This window comes from Hemiscyllium ocellatum, chromosome 37, assembly GCF_020745735.1.
Source record: "Hemiscyllium ocellatum isolate sHemOce1 chromosome 37, sHemOce1.pat.X.cur, whole genome shotgun sequence".
Classification (NCBI taxonomy): Eukaryota; Metazoa; Chordata; class Chondrichthyes; order Orectolobiformes; family Hemiscylliidae; genus Hemiscyllium; species Hemiscyllium ocellatum.
In genome coordinates, this window is record NC_083437.1 from 19311268 (window position 1) to 19336722 (window position 25455).

General features: G+C 38.0%; 1 protein-coding gene across 4 annotated transcripts in view; it reads left to right on the forward strand.

The window, feature by feature from the left end:
* prdm2b (PR domain containing 2, with ZNF domain b) overlaps positions 1-25455 on the forward strand; it is a 187213-nt gene that overhangs the window by 122481 nt on the left and 39277 nt on the right. For all 4 annotated transcript variants that reach the window (XM_060852381.1, XM_060852380.1, XM_060852382.1 and 1 more), the window contains exons 5-6: positions 11166-11318; positions 23053-23179. In XM_060852381.1, coding sequence (XP_060708364.1) covers positions 11166-11318; positions 23053-23179 — 280 coding nt within the window. The remainder of the gene's footprint in view (positions 1-11165; positions 11319-23052; positions 23180-25455) is intronic.

Sequence of the window (25455 nt, forward strand, 5' to 3'; positions counted from 1 at the left end):
CTGACAAAGTAGAAATCTATAGCTCAAATAAATTAACTGAGTTACAGCAGCAAGATGAAAATTTAAAGCAATTACATCAAAAGGCATACATGGAGGAAGAATCTAGATGTATCCCTGAATGTTACTATCTTATGAATGATGTCTTAATGAGGAAATGGAGACCATGACCTATTCAGGCATATGAGAAAGGGCAGACGTTCATAAAGTCATATTGCCAGTGGATTATAGAAGGGAGGTGTTGTGGGTGGTGCATGAACTAGGGGTCTTTTTGGGGTGAGGAAAACTCAACTTAAAATACACAAACATTTTTACTGGCTTGTACTGCACAAGGATGAAGTTGAATTTTGCCAGATACATCATATGTGTCAGTAATTGGAAAACCACAGGCCATAATAAAACTCATACCTTTTAATACCTATTCCTGTATTTGAGGAACCATTTACAAGAGACTTAATTGATTGTGTAGGACCCCTATCTAAAACAAAAAGTGGGAATCAGTATTTGTTAACAATTATGGATGTGTCCACTAGATTTCCATGGCAGTTCCATTACACAATATCTCTGCTAAAAGGAAGAGCTACTCAAATTTTTCAGTAGATACGGACTACCCATAGAGATACAATAAGATCAAGGGTCAAACTTGACATCAAAATTATTCAAGTAAGTTATGGATAGCTTAGGAATAAAACAATTCAAACCTACTGTGTACCGTCTGGAATCGCGAGGAGCACTAGAAAGGTGGCATCAGTCTTCAAAGACCATCTTGAGGGCTCATAGTCAAGACTATTCAGATAATTAGGATAAGAGAATTCCGTTTGTACTTTTTGCCATCAGAGATGCACCAAATGAATCAACCAAATTCAGTCCATTTGAATTGGTCTTTGGGCATGAAGTGAGAGGACTGCTAAAATTGATTAAGGAGAAATTGGTAATTCAGAATTCAGAGACCACATATTTGGAGTATGTGTCAGATATCAGGGAACAATTAAACTGAGCTGGGGTTTTGGATAGACATCATATTTCAAAGTATCACAATATACAATGAAACGGGAGGCAGACAAGAAATCAAAAACTCAATTTTGTTATTGGTGATCAGGTGTTGGTGTTATTTTCAGTGGTAGGTGAACCTTTAAAAGCAATGTTTAGTGAACCTTATCAAGTTGAAAGGAGATTGTGAGGTGAACTATTTGATAAGGACTCCAGACAGAAAGAAATCTCACAGGACGTGTCATGTGAATATGCAAGGGAAGGAAAGCAAAAGGAGAATGTGTTATTGGTTACAACACAGTGACGAACCAATTTCAAAGGATTCGGAGTTGGACATTCCTCAGATTAAATTGGACAATGAGGAATAAATTAAGTTCCGTTTCAGAGGAAAATTAAAATGACCTGGAAGAGTTATTACTAGTACATGGGGAGATATGTGGAAATAACTAGAAAGTATTAACCTAATTATGCATGATGTAGATATGAGATGCTGTTCCAATTAAGCATCATCCCATAAACATAAGCCTTTAAAGTTGGCACAGATTCAAAAGGAGATTGAATGCATGCTCCAAAATGACATAATTGAAGTGAGCAATAGTGACTGAAGCTCATCCATAGTAATGGTGCCAAAACCAGATGGTACCCAACGATTATGTATAGACTATCGCAAAATTAATGCAGTTACAAAGACTGATGCATATCTGATTTCATGTTTGGAAGACTGTGTTGAAAAGGTGGGACAAGCAACTTGTATTTCTAAGTTCGACTTGGCCAAAGAATACTAGCAGGTACATTTTGTCCAAATGACCTAAAACAATTTCAGCTTTCATCACAGCGATGGACTGTATCAGTTTAAAGTCACAAAGTTTGGTATGAAAAATATGCCAGCCACATGTCAGAGACTAACCAATAAGGTCATTTCTGAATTACCCAATTTTGTTGTATATACACAGATGACCTGGTGATTTTTAGTCACACATGGAAGGAACATTTGCAACATTTCTCAGAATTGTTTGATAGACTTTGGGAAACAGATTTGGTGATAAACCTGGCGAAACGTGAATTTGCCAAAGCCCAAGTCACTTTCCTGGGCCATGATATTGGACATGGACAAATGGCCACAGGGACTGCAAAAACAGGCAATTGGGGGAGCGTCCTACACCATCGACAATAGAAGCAGTACTATGATTCCTGCGATTGAGTGAATTTTATCGAGAATTTGTACCAAATTTTAGCAGTGTGGCTGCCCACTCATTGAATTACTAAAGAAAGGCGAGAAGATTTAGTAAACAGTGGATTTGACAGCTTGAAAGTTGTGTTAACCACTGTCTCAGTGTTAGCTGCACCTAATTACGCAAACTTATTCAAGGTGGCTATCAATGAGAGACCATAAGACATAGGAGTGGAAGTAAGGCCATTTGGCCCATCGAGTCCACTCCGCCATTTAATCATGGCTGATGGGCATTTCAACTCCACTTATCAGCATTCTTCCCATAGCCCTTAATTCCTTGTGACATCAAGAATTTATCAATCTTTGCCTTGAAGCCATTTAGCGTCCCGGCCTCCACTGCACTCCGCGGCAATGAATTCCACAGGCCCACCACTCTTTGACTGAAGAAATGTCTCCACATTTCTGTTCTGAATTTACCCCCTCTAATTCTAAGGCTGTGCCCACGAGTCCTGGTCTCTTCGCCTAACGGAAACAATCTCTTAGTGGCTACCCTTTCCAAGCCATGTATTATCTTGTAAATTTCTATTAGATCTCCCCTTAATCTTCTAAACTCCAATGAATACAATCCCAGGATCCTCAGCCATTCCTCGTATGTTAGACCTGCCATTCAAGGGATCATCTGTGTGAATCTCCGCTGGACACGCTCCAGTGCCAGTATGTCCCTCCTGAGGTGTGGGGCCCAAAAGTGGACACAGTACTCCAAATGGGGCCTAACCAGAGCTTTATAAAGGCTCAGTAGCACATCGCTGCTTTTATATTCCAACCCTCTTGAGATAAATGACAACATTGCATTTGCTTTCTTAATCACGGATTCAACCTGCGTGTTTACCTTTAGAGAATCCTTGACTAGCACTCCCAGATCCCTTTGTACTTTGGCTTTATGAATTTTCTCACCGTTTAGAAAGTAGTCCATGCTTGTATTCTTTTTCCAAAGTGCAAGGCCTCACATTTGCTCACGTTGAATTCCATCAGCCATTTCCTGGACCTCTCTCCCAAACTATCTAGATCCTTCTACAGCCTCCCCACTTCCTCAGTACTACCTGCCTGTCCACCTAACTTCATATCATCGGCAAACATCGCTAGAATGCCCCCCAGTCCCTTCATCCAGATCATTAATATATAACATGAACGGCTGCGGCCTCAACACTGAACCCTGCGGGACACCGCTTGTCACCGGCTGCCATTCCGCAAAAGAACTTTTATCCCAACTCTCTGCCTTCTGTCAGACAGCCAATCCTCAATCCATGCCAGTAGCTCACCTTGAACACCATGGGCCCTCACCTTACTCAGCAGCCTCCCATGTGGCACCTTATCAAAGGCCTTTTGGAAGTCTAGATAGACCACATCCACTGGGTTTCCCTGGTCTAACCTACTTTTCACCTCTTCAAAAAATTCTAATAGGTTTGTCAGACACGACCTCCCCTTACTAAATCCATGTTGACGTGTTCTAATCCGACCCTGCTCTTCCAAGAATTTAGAAACCTCATCCTTAACGATGGATTCTAGAATTTTACCAACAACTGAGGTTAGGCTAATTGGCCTATAATTTTTCATCTTTTGTCTTGATTCTTTCTTGAACAAGGGGGTTACAACAGCGATCTTCCAATCTTCTGGGACTTTCCCTGACTCCCGTGACTTTTGAAAGATCTCAACCAACGCCTCCGCTATTTCCTCAGCCACCTCCCTCAGAACTCTAGGATGTATCCTTCGGGGCCAGGAGATTTGTCAATTTTAAGACATTTTAGCTTTTCTAGCACTATCTTCTTTGTAATGGCAACCATACTCAACTCAGCCCCCTGACTCCCTTTAATTGTTAGGATATTATTCATGTCTTCCACTGTGAAGACTGACGCAAAGTACTTATTAAGTTCTCCAGCCATTTCCTTATTTCCCATCACTAGCCTTCCAGCATCAGTTTGAAGTGGCCCAATGTCTACTTTTCCTGTTGTTTGTTTCTTATGTATTGAAAGAAACTTTTACTATCATTTCTAATATTACTGGCTAGCCTACCTTCATATTTGATCCTCTCCTTCCTTATTTCTCTCTGTTATCCTCTGTTTGTTTTTGTAGCCTTCCCAATCTTCTGATTTCCCAGTGCTCTTGGCCGCTTTATCGAATCTCTCTTTTTCTTTGATATATTTCCTGACTTGCTTTGTCAGCCATGGCTGTCTAATCCGTCCCCGGATAATCTTTCTTTTCTTGAGGATAAACCTCTGTACGGGGTCCTCAATTATACCTACAAACTCCTGCCATTTTTGCTCTACTGTCTTCCCCGCTAGGCTCTGCTTCCAGTCGATTTTTGTCAGTTCCTTTCTCATGCCCTCATAATAACCTTTATTTATTTAACTGTAACACCATTACATCCGATTTTGCCTTCTCTCATGTGGGCGTTGACCCACAGGAAGACGGCGAGAAGACTGAAAGACCTGTCTGGTATTTCTCCATAAAGTTGAACATTCATCAGAAATATTCGACAGCTAAGAAGGAGACTTTGAGCTTGGTGTTGGCATTACAACATTTCAATGTTTATGTTACCAGTAACGTATCTGAGACAGTTATATAAACTGATCATAACCCATTGAAGTTTGTGGAGAAACTTAACAACACAAATTCCAGACTGTTTAGATGGAGTTTCTTGTTACAGTCATTCAATTTTAAAATTGCGCGTATAGCAGGATGTGAAAACGTGACTGCCGATGCATTATTGAGACATGGATGAGAAATGGAAGTGTTTGGTGGCAGGAGTAAATGGACTGAAACAGAATGTAGTAGTGCATGTGTATATATATGTTAATAATCAATGTAATGTATGTGGATATTGTAGTATACTAATAGTGTAAGATGAAGGAGTTGTAAAATGAAGTCATCTTTGGATTTTTTTTAAGGGGGTAGGTGTGACGATGCTGCTCCTTTAACATGGTTAGGTTGTCCTTCGTTTTATTAAGGATTTTTGCCCAAAACGTGATTTTCGTGCTCCTCGGATGCTGCCTGACCTGCTGTGCTTTTCCAGCACCACTCTAATCTCGACTCTGGTTTCCAGCAGTTGCAGTCCTAGTTTTTACCTTCGTTTTATTTTCCAGAATGGTTGTAAACAGTTTTCTGAAATGTCGAGGTTTATCTTCTTAAAACTTTAAAGTTTTTAAACAAACACTTATACAATGAAAGAGGAATGGCCAGTTCTCCAGCTCTGCTTTTCTCTGGTTTGGTTTTTAGCAATCTGGCTGTTCAGATCTGCTAGTTAGATTTTTGAGGTTATCAGTCAAAGGAACAGCTACATGGAAGAACATGCTCCATGCTGAATCTCTCTGCTATGTCTCTCTGTCCTGTAAGACCCTGTTTAGATTAGACTTACAGTGTGGAAACAGGCCCTTCGGCCCAACAAGTCCACACCGACCCGCCGAAGCGAAACCCACCCATACCCCTACATTAGCCCTTACCTAACACTACGGGCAATTTAGCATGGCCAATTCACCTGACCCGCACATCTTTGGACTGTGGGAGGAAACCGGAGCACCCGGAGGAAACCCACGCAGACACGGGGAGAACGTGCAAACTCCACACAGTCGCCTGAGTCGGGAATTGAACCCGGGTCTTCAGGCGCTGTGAGGCAGCAGTGCTAACCACTGTGCCACCGTGCCGCGAAGTTGAAAGCATATGCTCTACCTTTTAAGAGAGAGTGAATGCTGTTTTGCACTGAGAATGTACAAGCACCTGTCATATGACTAATTAGCAGTCTCAGAGTGAACTGGAAAATTGAACATGTAACATTTAGCTGTGAAATAGATACCTAAGTTGGTTGCTATTTTGACAACAATTTGAATTTAACCAATCCATTCAAATTATGTCTCAGGATAATAAAACCCAATTGAGTTTGAATTTATTGTTTTGCCAACCCCGAACTAATGAGATGATCCAATGTTTGGGATATCAAGAAGATGCATTTTAAAAGTTAGAGAGTAACTACCATTGACAGAATAACTGCCAGCAAAACACTCCCTGTTAAAGGTATCTTTTTCATATGAAGCATCTTCGCAGTAAAAAGGGAGATCTTTAGCCGAAAGAAGAAAGAAACCGGAGATGCCAGCTGCTGTATGGTTTTGAAATTAAGTTTATGTAATTTTAATAAGGATTTTATTGGAACAGTGTATAGTTATAGCGTTGGAGGCAGATAATCAGTTAAGATAAAGTGGGGGGGTTTAGAGTTGTAAATAGTTTTTAATGTTCAATTAGAGTTAAAAAATAAATTGATATTATTTTTGTTAAGTAGTGGAGTTTGGGACTTCTGTCACCCATATTTTAACAGATTATGAGGCAAGCTGAGCTTTTTCTAGATGTTTACTTTAATTAACAGAGGGGTTCACTGCTGTGTCGTAACACTGTTTGATTTTACTGTTTTTTTTTGCCAAGGGGGTATACATGGGGATTGTTGCAGGAATTTGGAACAGCACCATTAAGTTGGGATAGTTTGTTGGGTATTTGGATAGGTTAAGTTATTCTGTATTCTATTCTGTTTTGTTTGTGTTTCATTCAATACTCTGTAAATAAATTCTGTTTTGTTTAAAAACTCGAGGGGTTTTGACCAGCTGCATCAGTCCTGGAATATCCACTTTACACCTGTTCACAACAAGTAGAAAAGTTAGGGTCTGGGCTACATTCTTGAAATGTTTTGAGGTGGTCTGGCCTGATCCATAACAGAAGCATGTAGAAGAATCCAATAAGTTATACAAGGGATACACTTAATTGACACCACCAATGCCAAAATGACTCATGGCAAGCAGCAGTTAATTTTTCACTGCACCAATATTTATTTTCCATTGGCTTGGAAAATGTTGTCAAGATTTTTGATTTCAAACCAAATAAGAATGACAGTTAGACTATGAAAGCAGTCACAGAATTTGAATTCTTGTTTTATGAGCTTTTATAGAAAGAAGATTGTGATAGCATACCCAGATGCCCTGCATCAAATAAACCCAAATGCTGCTGCAGTCTGTGTACAGAGCAGGAAGATGGATGCAGCTTCATGTTTAGTCCAAAATCTTGTGTAAATTACATTTTAGAAATTAAATCCTATTTAAAACCAATGTATAAATCAAGACTTTGAGACCAAGTATTACAGTAGTTTTGGATCTGTGAAGATCCATAACTACGTCTTGCATTTCTATTAGAAAAATGAAATTCTGTATAGGTTGTTCTCGACAAGCAATGAGTTTATCCTGAGGGTATCACTCCTCAGTTGAGAAGGCAGGGCCTTGATGATGAACCCATTATGTACAGGAATTGAGCCCACACTGTCTGCATCATTCTCCATTGCAAACCAGTTATTCATCCAGTTGAGCCAAATGCCTACCACGATAAATACCATAGAGAAGACCACAACCAATGGTAAGGAAATGTTGATATTGCAAAATCTACACTGGTGAATAATATGAGCCACTGCAGGACAGTAGTAGCAGTAGTTAATAAAGGTGAGAATTGATAAACTGGACTTGTTGATGAAGTGTTTTTTAAAGGCACAACAATTGTTAGTCTGCATTTGTTTCAGGGAAGGTGGTGTCCAACTGACTTGAACAGTTTGAGGAATAAGAATATCTTTGCTTTGTAACATTTAATTTTTAGGTATGTTACAACTTTACTGATAAAACTGTATTGAAAGGTTTGTTTTTTACTACGAGATTTCTCATGGAATTGCTCATAATGAGTTGCAAGTTTTATAATTAGTGCTTTATATGTATTAGTCTTACTAAAAGCTCCACCTTGACTACAATGAAACTGTAGGATATGAAGCACTAGGAAGAGAATGAAGGCTTTGGACTGTATGGTTTAGGAGCTTTGGAAAAATATATTTTGGAAATAGTGGAAAGCTTCCTGGTACCTAGCCAGATTGGAAAGCTCATTCTAGTGGAACTTGTAGGCCTGGAAACTTCGGGTTGTTCAGCTCAGTTAGCAGCAGAAACGTGGTTTGGTGGCTTGTGAGCTCTTCAGGAGCCCAAGAGTTCTGTACTTTCGATCCTCAGAAAAGACTTTCTCAGATCTTTTTCATTCATTCCAAGGAAAGATAGCATTGTTACAAGACAGCATTTATTACCCTCAAAGGTAATTGGGATAAGCAGTAATTGCAAATCTTGCCCACGTTCACATTCCAGGAGCGAATGAGCGATCTAGAAAGAGGGTTTTGAGCTCCACTTGAACAGTTGGTGGGACAGGAAGGATCTGAAGGTTTCAGAGCATTACTGCTGCTACTGGGGGCACACTGAGCTTGCAATATAGGTGAGAAGTGCACAGGAGAATTGGAGCTCAAACTACCTGAATGTTTTTCGAATTATCAGGTGTCACCTCCCTGCTACGTTCTGACGCAAAAGCAATTTTCCTCCCAAGCCTTTCAGCAACTTCAGATATCCATCACCACTTTTCCACTTGTCAGAGGTGCAATTTCCTCAGGTAATACGCTGATTAACATTTTTGTGAAAAAGTACTTCGAGCTCTTTTAATGTAATATTGTTATTAATCCATTAAATCTCAGTAAAATAGCACAAAGGTATTTTGTGTTAACTGGTGTGCAATCTAAGGAAATAGATCTAAATGATCTCCAGTCAGTCGAATTTTAATTAAGTTGCTGAATCATTTTTTGAGAGGGTGAGAAAGAATTGAAGTAAAATTTTCCTGTGTATGTAGCTACTAATTAAAGCCCATATGCATTGTTTTTGCACAAATGTATTAACGTGTTAGTGCTGACCTTCCTAAGATAATATATTTTCTTCTCTGTTTACCCAAGTTTATTGACTTCATCCCCATCAATTTGGTGGGTGTCAATATTCCAGCATTTTTAACTATTACTCATTCATTACTCAAGTCCTGGCTCTCAACTGTTGGAGAAGTAGACTAATACAGCATGAAAACAGACTCTTTGTTCCAACTCGTCCAAGCTGACCAGGCTTCCATTCTTTTAAATGTAGTAACTGTACCTGCATCCACACTTCCTCTGGCAGTTCATTGCACACATGAACTACTCGCTGCAAAAACAAAAATAGTCACCCCTTGTGTAATTGTACTCGCCATTACCACTTCCTCTGGCAGTTCATTCCATATGCACACCACGCTCTGTGTGAAAAAATTGCCCCTCAGGTCCCTTGTAAATCTTCCTCGTCTCACCTTAAATGAGATTCCAGCCAAATCTGGTCCTACGCTACCTAATTATTATATGTCAACTTTCCAGTGGGGTCAACTTCAGCCACCCCCTTCTCCATATTAAAGCAAATTGTTGTGCCCCTCTCTTTGCAAAGATATTATTGTAGATCTGCCTTTACTGAGAGTAGCTAACTTGAACTGCACACTGACTGTGCTTAGAATTGTCCTGATTTCTTTATCTGTTACCATAGAAGATAATACACTCACCGAAGTGAGTAACCTGGAGAATGAGTAAGTAGTTTTATTTATCTGAATAAATATCCCATACGAGCTGTTGATAACATGCCTTCAGCTTTTATTTTGAAGAATAAACAAACAGAATTAAAGAGATGTTATGACACTAGAGATGATTCGGTCTGTATTGAGTTGGAGCATCTCCATAAAGTTCTGCAGACTGTTCATTCCCCATTCTTTCTCTGGAGTTATGCACTGAATTTGTCACACTCATGAATGCCGTATTTAATCTAACTCTTAGGAATGCCCTTCAAGCTACAAGGTTAAATCAATCTTTAATCCATCCTCTTTTTATAGACTATTTAAAGTTAATGCTTGTTGCATTAATTGAGATTATTTGAAATCAATGTTTTATAGAAATTAATGTTCACAAAATTGAGTAATTTTATGGACTTGAGGTAAAATTGAGATGATTGTCATACTCTTCTGTGGAGTGATCTCCTATTAAAGCATAATGACTGACTATTAACAGTTCATTTTGATAAATCTGAATCTTTGCCTAGTCAGAAAATTTCTCTCCTATCTTTTCCCCTGTCAGTTTACCTCCTTTTGTGATTAAACGTTTAATTTTTTTGGGCTTTCCCTGTTTTTCTCATTGAACAAGTCTATTAATGGACCAGATGTACCATTAACTAATTCTTGTTGCCTATTCAAACAAACTTTGTCATTGGTGTGAACCCTGGTAATACATAGCTACTGTCTTTCAGACATCACTAGTTCCATAATCCATTTGTTTGTTTAGTCATTATAAAATGCTAGTCCTGAGACCCCCTTGGAATGTGTACATTGATTGGGATATGGCTCAGCTGTAACTTTTTTATACATTTCATTAGTCTGCTACATATTCTCATGGATAACATACGATTGCTTGGGCAAATAAGTCCATGACTGCTGAAACTACAGTGTTGTTAGACAGGAAGACATCCTCACTGGACCTAAAATTAGTGCGAAATTGATGACATCTGCTTACAGGATCTCTCTGAACCTTTTCTGAGGTGTGTGCAATGTCATAAACTTCCTGAGTACAACTTGTAAGGGATCGAATGGGTCATCCACCAAATTTATCTTCACATCCTCTCCTTTTATTCTAAGAGCCATCATATTTGGCAGAGTTGCACAAGGCTAATGAATTGATACATTGGTCATCAGTTCATTTTTGTTTGGAGGAAGTTTTGCCAAAATATTCTTTAAGTTCAGTTCATTTTGTAAGGTTTATAGTACTTATAATCATTGCCCAAATACTTTAGAAGAGATAGGTCCAGTTTAATTTTCTTTCTTTTTGTTTTGGTCTGTGCATGAGAGGACAGAATTGGAAGAATACATAGTAGCTGTATAGTTGCAACAAGTGCTACATATGGAGCTTAGCAGTTTGCTAAATAAACTAAAGTTGTCAATCTTCCTTTGCAACTCTCCCTACCCTATCCCTCAAAAAATGCAAAACAAAATGTTTTGTTGATGGTTACTAAACATTGGTGATGAGGACTGGCTCAGTACTTACCACTAACTAAGGTCAACTCTCTCCTTTCAGGTTTACTTCCCCCAATTCGGGTGGATGTGTATTGATGCCACAGATCCAAGCAAAGGCAACTGGTTGCGATACGTGAACTGGGCTCGCTCCTCCGATGAGCAGAACCTCTTCCCTCTGGAGATCAACAGGGCTATCTACTACAAAGTTTTCAAGGTAGCCATATCCCTGTGATGTGAAGATTAGTACAAGTTCTCATAAAGTTGCACACTCTCGCCCTGCCCACTTCACACAAACACATACGAGTATAAGCCATCATAAATATATGTTTGAATTAAGTAATTTTTGTGTTTTCTAGTAAGGATCTCTTGCTCAAATACTTTAACAGAAAATTATTTTGAGGCTACTTTGATCCATTTCATCTTTTCATTCTTTCCCAAAATATTCCATGACACTTGCCTTCTACCTTTTTCTTCTCATCTCTGCCTATGGAAAGTTCAATACATCAACAGTTTTTCAAATAGTGCTCTAAAATAAATTATACTTTTCTTAACTTTCTTTCAATTAGTTATCTAAGCTTTCAAATTGTAATTGGAAAGAAACTTGGGATATCTAAATGTCACTTAATTGGATTGAATTTTGATTTTTTGGGGATTTTTTGTTACAAACTGTGGATATACTTTTGTGGTTTCGTCAGATGACCTACTGTTTCCAGACATCCGAACAGCCATTGTTTCTGTTCTGTAATACCTCCATCACTTTTAAACATGTATTCAAGAAATTTTTTTTTAAAAAGTCCCTTTTGAGTTTTGTCTTGGGTTGCTTTGCAGCAGCGTCCAGGAAGGTAATCTTAAATTCCCACAGACTCCAGGTTAATCCAGAAAGACTGACAGTCCAAGGTGCTTTCCCATGAAGCCTGAATTAAAGCAGTGGCTGTTTTAACCTCGAAGCTTGTGTTCTTTTAGCAAGCAGCCAATTCCAAAACTCTTAGTCGACTATACCCAGTAAGATTGGAAACAAATGTCAGTTACATCTTAATAAAGTTTTTCAAACTATTTGTTTTCAGAAGTTTTATTTAATGCATGCAGTGTTGTTCTTGCGTTTACATCCAGGTAAAATAGATTTTGAAATTTGTCATTATTTTTATTGTTCATGGATGAGAGTCTTTTCTTGAGCTCTGTCTTCTTGTAATTTATACTTAATACTTGATTTGTGCAAACCTGCCTTTGCACAACTTTACTGCAACTACCCACAAGGTAACAGTTGTATTTCATTGACCCTGAACACTGTTCACATCAAGAAGTTGGGATAGTCTCTTGAGGCTCAAATTTAGAAGGAATTTTGGAAGTACAATTTCATGTGTATTTGAGTATAAACATTTCATGTGTATTGGATAAACATTTCACAGCAAAATCTTGAAAAATCTAAAGCAAGTATTTTAATTATTTCTAAATAAATTGAACTTCCTCCAGTGGCCAGGTATAATAAAGCACACAGTAGTGTAAAGTTAAACCAAAGAAACTAGAAGGCTCCAGTTACAATTTGTTGGTTTTGTTGAGTTAGCTAATCTGAACTAGAATGATGCAGAGGTACAACAGTTATCATTTGTCATGGAATCCCGTGGATTACTCAAACAAATTGTATCTTAATTCTGTGGATTATGTAACAATGTGGAGGTCTGTTTTGATACTGTTTCAATAATTGTTTGATGGATTCTGCCAGCTGGGGGAGTTAGGTTTTGTACAACCTTCCATTTATGAAAAAGCAATACAGGCTAGAAGTTGAAATATTGCTGATTTCCTATGGTGCTAAATGAAATAAATGAAGTAAATCTTTCCAAGGAAAAAGGTAACTTTCTGCTTGGAATATATCCTGCTCACATGTTCACCACCCTGAGCTCTGGGGACTCACTGAACTAAATGTAAAACTGCTTTTCCCACAGTATTTGTCAAATGCTGTTGGCCCACACGCTTATTCACTCTTGTCCTTATGAGATTATCTGCATCTTTGCTTTCTAAATCCACTTTATTTCCTGTAATAAAAGCAGAATATGCTGGAAAAGCTAAGCAGGTACGGCCCATCCATGTACAGAGAAACAGACCCTATTAGCTGTATTACATTAAAACAAAAATATGTTAAATGGGCAGTGTTAAGTGAGGACTTACTGTACACATCATCAAATTCTACGCAATAATATTCCCACTGGTGATGTTCTGTATCCCATAGGACTGTGGTGTATAACACGCAAATTGGAATTGACTGGCTGTTGCAGTGCCTGATAGTCCATCTCTCTGCATGCCCATTTTCCCTCACTGTGTGCATCTTTGACAATTGATCTCGCCGCCTGTGTTCCCTCACCATATAAATGTTGATTGTCATGTCCCTACGTGACTCCCACTTCCAGAAGCCACATGACTAGAGAAAAGTGCATGCTCTTAACCAGCTTAGCCAGCTTGTTGGATTTGTTTCGTTTTTGTCCAGATGGACTATCACTGGGGGGGAAAATAGGTTTTGTGGTGGCAATACAAACATATGAACAAAAAAAAATCTTAGGAACTGATGTGCAAAGGCAGTATATTAAAGTATTAGAAATATTGGCTCTTCAGTCCATCATGACCTTATGGAATCTCTGCAAGAACAGCTCAAGTAGTCCTGTTCCTCTGTCTGTTGTTTGTAGACCTGCAGTTTTTTTTCCCCCTTCATTTCCATATCTAGTAAGTCTGCGCTGGACGAAGAAAAATTACGGGGAATGCTGTTTAGTCTCAGAAGCTGACCATGGGCCCAGAAACAAATCTCAACCACACAAGGGTGCCTCCGTGTTTGAAAGTATACAGCAACATCCTACAGTATAATTTAGCATTGTGGATCCACCTACAGCACATGGACTGTAGCGATTCAAGAAGGCAGCTCACCACCACCTTCTCAGGAGCAGCTAGGGTTAGGCAATAGATACTGGCCTGCCAGTGACACTCACATCCCATGAATGTTTTTTTTAATCCTCTGCTTTAGAGTATTGGGTTTAGAAGCCTATCTGTAGTGCAACAAGCAATAGCATGAAATTATGAATAATAAGATGAAGCAGTAATGATTATTGATGAATTTGAACCACCTAAAAATAAATAAATAAGATAACTTGGAATGACACCACACAATGATGCACAATAAATTCAAGATTTTTCTCTTGAACTGCATGCTTTGAACAAAGAACCATTTGGAAAGCTCAACCATCCTTTTTCTAAGCCAGCAGGTCTTTAGGATCAAGCCTTCACTGAAACATCATTTTGCATTTGCCCTCTTCTGGCAAAATATGAGAAATCATTCACAAATGGCAATGTAATTAAAGAAGCAATGACTGTAGCTACTTACTTTTTAGTCAAAGACTTATGAATATAGAAGAAGACATAGCAGCATTTGGGAACTTGCAACTTCTTTTTTATGCTTCGACAGTAGCAAGACATCTTTCAGCAACTAGGGAAGGGTCTGAAAGACTGTTAATGCTTTTCACTGCCATTTGATGAATTTGTTGGTACACAGCCAAGCTAATTAGTTTTGTCTTTAAAACTACACACACAAAATCGAAGAGTATCTTCTCACCTTTTTATCCCCTCAAAAAGAGAATAAGGGGTGAGGGTATCTCCTCCAAATTTCAAAAGGTGCATACTTGGAAAGAATATTCCAATCAAGAAACTGCTTTCCATCATATTTGATGGTGCACTAAGGATGCTTGGTACAAATGTCGGCTTGTTGGGTTTTGCAGAAATTATCCTGATTTCTTCTTTTGTCGATTACCATTGAATACTCTACCAGCAAGCATTAGCAATTTAAATTTATGGACTTTTCTCATCAAACGGTTAAGATTGTGAACTCAATTCATGTAAGAGCCCTTCAGGATTTAAATTCTCACTCAGCTAATTAAATGCTGTCTACATCCTCCATGCTGCTGTGAGGTGCTTCAGTCGAAGGAAGATTTACAGAAATTTTTAATTCTGATATCTGAAATTGTCAGTTAAATCAAGGGATGAAGTGTGCAGTATTCTGATATGGTTGCTCAACTTCAGGTTCTGTACAAACGTAACATCAAAACTGAAAGAGCTGAACTGTGAACTGCAAGGCAAGGGCAGAGACTTATTGCATGTGATCAGTGCTGTAAATGCGTCAAATTGAAACTGAGCTGTGGCCTCCCCAATTTTAAAAAAAACCCAGCAAACCTCCTGAGTCTAGAAAAAAATACTAGAAAAAAACCAAAGACAGTGAAAAATGGTTCCACCTAGTAAACCCTTGTGCACCTGTGAGGAAGTCCATTGAATTCAATAGGTAATTTCAGGAATTAGATTTAATGGAATAAATAGTCGTGGTTGTCTTGAATTCATTCCTCAAGTAGACATTGATGGGTTAGCTACAAAATTCCATCAGATGTTTGATTACAAAGTAACAGAGTTCGTATGGTGATAATTATGGTGTAAAATGAGATTGAGCTGAAAGCCAAATCAAGGGGCAGTGAATTTTGGAGACTTAATGAGAAAAATACTCATTTCCAATATCTTGTGCTTTTAAAGTGAAAGCTTGCTTTGGCTTCATATTCCTCTGTGCGACAACATTCTTCAGAATGAAGACAATCCAGTGCAAATATTGCATCCACTTTGCAGATACCCATTTGATGGACTGTATATGACTAGCAGGATCAAACTACAACCCAGATATCAAGACAGTGGCAGATAATGTGCAGTTACAGGTGTCACAATGAGACTTGCTGAGTCTCACCACTATAGGATGTTCTTCGCAAATTATTATCTGTTGATGCATGCCAACTATGGAATGCACAGCTCACAGAATTATAGTCCCATTGACTTGTCTGAATGCACAGGATTGAATAAGACATCATAGGGCATCCTTTATTCCAGCTTGAATCAACATTCAACTTTGTTCAATTTCTAAAATTCTCAACATTTGATAAATTTAACCAATTCAAGCAGTTACTTGAGGGGATTTTCTGCCTACAACAAAGTGAAAGATAAATTGCTAGACATTGGAAACATGCAATAACAACTGAGCAAGTTAATCAGCATCTGAAAGAGTAAGATAGATTAAAAATTATGCTGAAGGAACTTGTGTTCCAAATACTAACTGAACAAGTAGTTTTAAGGATTTCACCTGAAAAATAAATTAGTCATTTTTCTCTTTAAAGTGTGCAATGGCCCTACTATGTATTTCAGAAATAATCCAGTAGTAACTCTGTCTTCACTGCGTCTGTACCGTGCAACTGATTTGAGTGATTGCAGAAATATTTTCGAGATGCAATACTATCTTAGGGACAGTGCCAGTTAGTCCTGCATTTGCAATGTTGACTCTTTCCAAAGTGTTTTTGCACGCTGTATCTGACAGCCACAACTTCAGCCATATGCATCCATCAATGTTGGTAGTTCTCTGTTTAGCACTTTTTTGGATTGCATTTGGATACCTTTGATTTTTTTCAATGATGAATCTTCTATATTTGAGTAGTTGTTCTTCTGCAGTGTTACACACAGGTGAGGTAAAAATGTCACCTTTCTGCAAAGATCCCCCTTTTCTCTCTATCTACCTCATCAACCTTTTTGTACACACTGGCTTTCCATGGTTTGCATGCACCTGTTCTTCAACAGGTTTATTTCTTCATTATTTGAGGTTTCTATATTCAGCCTTGATTACACCAGCATACTTGTGCTTATTTCAAAAGCTGTATTTCTATCCCAACTGCAACCAATTGTCATGAGAGAAAAAAAAGCAGAGATTTGCTTGAAACGGTTAGCCCCACAGGAATACTATGCAAATGGGCTTCACATCCTCCGTTAAAATTTGACTCTAGGTAAAGTCCCATAAGAATGTGGTGACTGGTTGTTTCAAGTAAGCATTAAATTTTTGTTAAAGTCAAATCTGTAAGATATCCAGTGTTGTCAGTAGGGCCTAACAGCTTTTTATTCATCCATTTCATACTTTGTTTTATTTCTGCCTTGTGAGATGCAAGGTTTTTTTTAGAAATTTTCTAGTTTTATTTGCTTTACATAAAGAACAACAAAGATCAGTAAAGATCAAAAGTGTATCACCTTAAATTTGACTCTTCCAATTGTTCCAATTTTAAAGTTAGTATCAAGTGAAAGCATCTTTTGCTTGCCTCAGATGCTATCCATACCACATATTACAGCACACATATTAGATGCTGCTAATTACAAAGGTGCTATTGAATTTTTAATTTTGATTGTTTTTATCTCATCAAAGGAGCAGTCTTGCCATTTGAGATGATGGATTTCAATTTTGTTTGAGTTACTTTTTCCACGTGCTCCTTTAAGTCTTCAGTTTGAATTGTTCCTACCCTATATCAATGGTAGAACTTTAATGTCAGTGCTATACTCGGAGTTGCGCAAATCAGAATGTTGCTTCTGAAGCAGTCCAACATTTCGAAGACAAAATATATTATTGTACAGAATCAAAATACTCTGGATACTGGAAATTTGAAATAATAACAGAAAATGCTAAAAGAATTCAGCAGTCCTGTCAGCTCATGTGGCAAGAGAAATGGAGTTACCATTTCAGATCAATGACCTTTCCTGAGAACTGAAAACTATTTACCTGTTCTGATGACAAGTCACCAAACTGAAACATTTGACCTTGTTTCTTTCTCTACCAAAATTTGCAAGTATTTTCAGCACTTTTCTGTTCTTGTACATAATTGTACTTTGTTGGAATTTTTTTGAAAAGTGGGTTAAATTTAGTAACCATTATTTTCTAGAAAAATATTGTAAGGAAATATTGCAAACAATAGAGACGAATAAGTAACTGTTCTTGTGGTACAGTATTGGATGATGCAGTTTACTTGCTCGTTACCATTTACTTAATTTGCAAAGAATAGCAAAGACTAATTAGCAGTGAAAGCAGTTTGATCTTCTACAACAAGCTGGTGCCCTTGGTTAATAAGGACTGTGTGCAAGTAAATGTTCTGAGTAATAACGTTTTAACTGCAGGCACTAGTAAGTGTTTCACCCAGACTTTAGAATCCTCTGGTGGCTGATTGGGAAATGTGTAAACTTGCACTGAAACACACAAGCTAAGAAATTCCTAAATTTTGAACACTGCCCTGTTCTGTGTTAGGTGTGCCAGAACTGATCTAATATTTTGCCTCAAGCTAATGATACTAAAATTAATTAGAGATGTCTCCTGATAATATGCTATCCTTACTGGATCACAGAATCCAGAAATTGAGTTTTCTCCACAGTCATTAGTAATGGAGCTCTTTATCAAAATTCAAGGTAATATCAAGGTACTGATCATTATCATGGAAGTTAGAAATGTCAGCTGCTTATTTTCTGAGGGGATTGATGTTCAGTCTAGCGATGCCTGTTGTTTTGGTGTTAATTTGGTGTTAATACCAATGTACCTGTTCAAATTAAGATCTAGCTGGCATTGTGGATTGTCACTGACTTGGGAAAAGTTTGTAAAACAAATACTACTCGTGACTTTACAAGATAAGGAGATCACTATGGATGAGAGAAAACATGCAATACACGCATACATCCCGAAAGATGCCCTCACCACTTTGTCTAAGTGTTGTCCACTCTATATGTAAAGAAGACTTCATCTGTTGCTAGTTTGAACCCGTGTCTTTCCTGCTATATCGAATAATTTAACTTAATTTACTGCTGTGCATTGATTGTCATGTTCAGCATCAAGTCTATGAAAACTCCTGATGCTTTTTCAGTTTCACTCTTAGCTGTCTGTGCTCCATTCATGGAGCATGTGTATTGTTAAGTATTCCACCCTCACTGCAAAATTTATGTATTTACCATTTTTTTCACCGTTGCACATTTCAAATTCATTATTCTTTGGTTTCTGATCCACTCTTTCGGAAAAAAAACCTTTGATAGCATGAGCAAATTTGAGCACTCTACACTGAGTTTCTGGATCCAGAGGTTATTTAAGAATAAATTGAATCAATTGTAGTCTTGATGAATCTCCAGGCAACCTTCTCCAATCTGACATACTTCCTCTAGGAAGTATTTGCCTCCTATTCTCGTTAGCATAACTTCCGTGAAGGTTTACCTTTTATAGTGAGTTTATTGCCAGATTATTATTTTTACTGTAGTGGGTATATAGTTTTGTTCCTCTACTGTCAGTCTCTGAGAGATGCGACTAAGTGGTCTCAAAAGTCCAAATCCATCTCCAACAATTTTACCAGCTGGTCCACCGTTTTATTCCAATGCTCAACTTCACAATAGTTGCTAAAGATTGTATTATCTTTTAATTCTGAGGGGTTTAATTCTAAAGTGCATAACAACATAATATCTTAGCATGTAATATTAAAGTGCACGGGATTGGAGGCCATGTACTGAAATGGATTGAGAGCTGATCACCAAATAAGAAACAAAGAAGGAAATGAGGGGTCTTTTTCTGAATGGCAGGCAGTGACGAGGGACACTAGACAAGGATGAGTACTGGACCCGAGCTATTCACGATATAAGTAACTAACACGAAACTATATGTCATATCTTCAGGTTTGACACAAAGCTGGGTAGGAAGTTGCGTAGTGAGCAGGATGCAGAAAAGTGTCAGTGTGGTTTTGATGAGTTAAGTGAGTGAACAGATAAATGTGAGATTGTCCACTCTGGTCACAAAAACAATCAGGCAGCTCATTATCTGAATAGCAATAGATAGGGGAAAGGAAACAAACAATGAGACCTGTGTAGCTTTGAATTTCGTTCACTGAAAGTAAGCATACCGGTGCAGCAGTCAGTGAAGAAAGCAAGTACTATGTTGGCTTTCAAAGCAAGAAAATTCAGATACAGCAGCAGCGATGTCTTGCTGCAATTGTATGGTGTATTGATAAGTTCACACCTGGAGTATGCCATTAGGATCATCTTGAGATAATTTGCCGTTGAGGGAGTGCGATGAAAGTTTACCAACCGATTCATGGGATGGTAGGACTGGCATATGCGGAGAAACTGGATTGCTTTGGATTATATTTACCAGAGTTGAGAAGAAACGTAAAAATTCTAAAACGGTTTAATGGTCGATACCAGAAGGATGTTCCCAATGATCGGGGAGTCCAGAACCAGGGTTTACAGTGTAAAGAACAGGAATAGACCTTTTAGGTCTGAGATGTGAAGGACTTTCTTCACTCAGAGAGTGGTGAGCTTGTGGAACTCTCTGACACAGGAAACTGTTGAGACCAAAACATTGAAGACTTTCAAGAAAAAAAAGGATATTGAGGAGTGACCTTAGAGGTGCTTAAAATCATGAGGGCCATAGCACAGGTCTTTTCCCATGGGTTGGGGGAGTTCAAACCTGGAGGGCATAAATTTAAGGTGAGAAGAAATACATTTAGAAAGGACATGAGGGACTTTTTTTTTTACACAACATGGTGTGGTTTGTAGATGAAGTGGTAGTTGCAGATGCATTTACAACATTTAAGAGATATTTGAAAAGGTATATGAATTAGAAAGTTTAGAGGCAAATGAGACTAATTTAGTTTGGGAAACTTGGCATGGATGAGTTGGACCAAAGAGTCTGTTTCCATGCTGCATGACTCTACAATGGGATATGGATATTGCAGAAATGACCAAAATTTTGTTCTGTTGTCACTGATTTATAGTCAGAGTAAATTTTCTTCATGATTGGCAAATTGATCAAAACGATCTCCTGCTGGGTCAAAAAAGTAAGTTTATGAAACAAAAAGAAAGAATCAAGTCTCGAGTAAAAACTGAACATTTCGGAAATATTCAGCAGATCTCGAAGTATCTGCAGAGAGGGAAACGGAGTTAACATGTCAGGTCAGTGACTTTTAATCAGAATTGGAAAAATTTAGTGGTGGAAAATATTTAAAACCAGTATAGAGAAAGAATAAGAGGGAGAAAAGACTCACCCTACTTCTCAAGGCTTGTTGAGAATAAACAACAAATGTTGGCCTTATCCAAAAAGCCCACATCTTGAAACAACTAAACAAAGACACAAAAGAGACTGTGATCAGGTGGAAGACAGTTGAGATTAAATGTCAAAAGACAATATGGGCAAGAAAAAGTGTGAGGCAACAGGACAAGTAAAACAAGAGGTGTCTCCAAGAGGAGATGTTCATGAAAAAAAGTAGAATTAATACAAACTGCTGTTGTTCAAAAATCAATAAAAACAGAGTACAGATGATCTGAATTTGTTGAACCACTCTGCCTAGATTCAGAAATCCATAAGATGCAGAATCAGTTTCTCAAGCTTTCATTGGGCTTAAATTTAACTTTATGGATTGCTAAATCAGGAGAAGTGGAACAAATAATTAAAATAAGAGGTAACTGAAAGCCCAGGGTCATGGAAACTGAATGGAGATGCTCTGTAAAGTTGGCCTCTGGTTTACACTTGGCTCTCTGTGTTGTAGAAAAGAGTTAAAAATCACACAACACCAGTTTATAGTCCAACAAGTTTAAGTGGAAGCACACTAGCTTTCGGAGCATCGCTCCTTCTTCAGGTGGTAGTCCATTGTGATGAAGAGAGCCCATCATAAGTACTGAATACTAAATTGAAAGCATATGTAAAGTGCTGTTTAAAGGAGTGTTAGCAGGTTTGGATAGTGGGAAGTGAGGAGGTAAAAGAGCATGTGTAGCTTTGCCTTTGCATGCATGGATAGATTCTGTGGGAACGTGAGAAGGGTGTTAGAATTCACAAGGCATGGACTATGGTATCAAAGAGGGAAAGAGCCCTTCAAAATGCTGAAAGGAGAATTTGGTGAGTAGAATCACTTGGATGTGGCAGTAGATGACGCAAGTCTTGTGAAGGTTGATGGGGTAGAACTCTAATTTCAACACACTTGCAATCACCCACTTGCCCAGGACCAAAACAAGTGTTTGAAGTGAATTTTCCTGGATAGATAGGCTCTCCCAGAAATGGAGGTAGAGAAGTTGATCCATGTGAAATGAGGAAAGAGTGAGATTTTAGCTGCTAATCTAAATTCAGATTAAATACATCTGTATTCCTTTTTATGATTTACCTGGTAATATGTATTCAAGACATTGTGTTCTGGTGAAGGACTTCACTTTTTTTCCCCCAGGTGATACAAAAAAGGGCACAATGGCGTGAATAATGGTGCTATTATATTAGTGCATTATCTGTGGCATAATGAGTTTATTCAATGGGTTATAAAGCTATACAGACAGGAAGGATTTCAAATTCAATTCCCTGCCTATATAAACGAGTTCATCTCTGCCAAGGCAATGGGAGCATCACGACTGATGTCAATAGCACCGGATTATGAAAAGAAAATCCGCTAGAGTTTGCTCTTAATACCAACTTAGTGTTGTTGCAACACATACCAGATTACCTGAGTGAGATGCTGAAGAGTGGTCAGTGCCTGAGAGACTGCGGCCTACCAAACAGAAGTGAGCTAGCTGCAAAACAACAGCCTTGCAGAAGTAATCACTGCAGTGCAAGCACAGACACATTCAAGGTTTTATTTTTAGACGACATAACTTCTCTAAAAATGTAACTTTTAATTCTACCAAACGGTGTTAACATTTGTGAGGAAGAAACTGGAAGTGAACTCTATAATCAAAATGAGATATTCTAGGGCTCTTTTGGAGGTATGGTGTTGGTTTGAGGTCATATGTCAAAGCCCGAGTATTTAATCTGATGATGTCGTCCTCCGACCACCAGGGGTTGCTGTAGTCTGCTGAACACTCAACATTAAACAACACCCTCTTGAGCTAATGCAGGGCTTTTGTTAAGAAACCACTTCCCAGTTGTATTGAGATTAGCATTGGTTCAAAGAGTGCTTCCTGTTGGAGTGTAATCATATCACAGTCAGGGAATAGTTTTGTAGTCGGGTGTGGAGCAGTGTTTAAACAACCCAGGCCGCACCGCCTACATCGAGGATCCTTGACTGTCTTTCTTATAAAAACGAACCTGGCACTGATTGGTGCAATTTTCTTTATCCCGTCTATAGCCTATCCAGCCAGGGGAAGAACTGTTGGTGTGGTACAATGGGGAAGACAACCCAGACATTGCAGCTGCTCTAGAGGAAGAGAGAAGTACTATTCTGAACAAGAGGAGCTCTCCCAGAGGCAGGAAAGGTAAGGGAAGCCTCATAGTTCTTTTGGGTTGGTGACTGGGTGGGGCGAGTGCTGTACAAAATGTTCCTCCTGCTGGAGAGAGGGTGGAAAAGAATTATTTTGGAGTTTTGAAAGTGCTACAGGACTGGATGAAGTGAGCTCAGTTAAACTGCAGTTGCGCTTTAGGAGTGGCACTGGAATGTCAGTTGGAGAAATGCGACTGGATGACCTTCCCAGGTTTCAGGCTCCGGCACTGTAGTACAAGAATATTAAAATGCAGAGATACTGCTCCAGGCATTTCTCATTTAAAGCTCTGCTGTTTATCTTCAGTTTTTAAGCAACATTCTGGACATGCTCTGTAAAACTATGTAAGTTCACTTTTAAAAAAAACATTTCGGGAATTTGAAACCTGGTTAGAGGTTTGTAATACTGACTTTTAGAAATCTTTACTTAAAGATGGCTCTTTTTGCTTGTGGGAGAGTGTAGTTAGAAATGTAGACGTAGATTGAAGTGTGCTAGTGAATTGTGTTATGTAAGCAGTTTCTAATTTCAGAGGCCTACAAAATGGATGCAGCTGCTTAATTCACTGAATAACTAGATTACTCCCAGAATTTTTACACCAATCGAAATGTTTTTTTAAAATCTGAATCTTGAAATACTGTGCAAAAAAAATCTACATAGAGCATTTTTCAAATCTTAAAATCAATTTATTTAAGACATTTGGACGTTATTTCTCTTTTCTGGGATACAACGTTTAACTTTTCGCCCTTACACTTCCAATCAACAAAATACTTATAAAATAATTTTTCTTCAAAGAATGACTGCAAAATAAAACACGATGAGAGTTTTAAAATAATTGATGTGCAATTTAGTTGATTTAAACAATTTAAATCATGATTTTCCCCCTACATTAAAAAGAGAGAACAATGCTTCATTTATTTGTTTGATTTGGGTTCAGAGAGCAGAATAGAAATGTAATTTCTATTCAAGTTTGAGAATACAAAATGATAATGACTCTAGGATTAATTTAGAATTCAGCAAGACAGATGTAGAATGTATTTGCAATTAGTAATCAAATGCCTTTAAATTTTATCTCTTTAGATATAGATCTGCATATTAAGAGTTTCAAAAAAAAACTGGGATTTTTTAAGTTAGCAGCAAAAAAGCAAGACATTGATCCTGATTTATCAAAATAAAAAATACATCAAACAAAACTTTACTGAGTTCAAATTCAAGTATTAGTACATTGGTTTATGTCTCAGCAGGAAGTGCGAATGCTAAAAGAAAAATGGCTGGAGCAGAAATCCTTATTAAGTACACACCTTTTGTACTTGGAATGTTGTACTTGTATAACCTATATAAAATTACCAGCTTGTAATATTTATATTGAAGTCATTTTAGTCATCCTTGGGGTCTACAGTAAATTAGAACTGTTTTATAACGCAAGATTCTTTACAACAATGTTGTATCATCATATTGATTTTTCATTGGAACAGAAATTATGGAACATAGAATCTGGCTATGTGTGCTGGAAATGATTGTTCTGTTGTTGTTAGTTTGGAACTCTGTGCCTAGACCAGCATTATTGGTTCGCACTCATTTAATAAAGCTCCAACAGAGAATACGTATAGTGAGCAAGCCCCCACTCCCCTTCCCTAGTTTGGGACACCAAGACAAGTCATACTATTCAAAATGATGCTGCAGCTGACATCAATTAACTTGGCACATGATCAGTAAGGTCTTGATACTTCCAAATTTTACAACTGAATTAATTGTCTTTTCATGTGAGAATACTGTTAAAAGTTCAAGGATTTCATTTTATTAAGGACAGACATTCTACCAGAAAATAATTTATTGAATCTTCCTTGTGAATAGAAAATGCCACAAGTTCTTTGTTTAGTGAAAATTATCTGCTAACAAATCAAATTCAACCCTCTTAGAATTTGGAAGACTGCGTGGTAATAGACTTCTGGCCAATGATATATTTTAATGATGATGCAGAGTACACTCATTTATATAGCACTTTGTCATCTCATTTAGCATAATCTCAAGGCACTTTAGATGCAGTTAATTATTTTGAATTTCAGTAGATTATTTTGGCAGTGTCAACCATCTTTAGGCAAATATAATTTTTACACAAAGCAAAGTAGAATGAACAATAATGATATGATCAACGAATTGCTGCTTTTGGTGATGGTGACTTGAGAAGAATCATTGGCTGAGATATTTGAGGAATTCCTTGTGAGTGATGCTGTAGGATAATGTCCTGAACCAAGCCTTGAACTTGAACTTAAAAA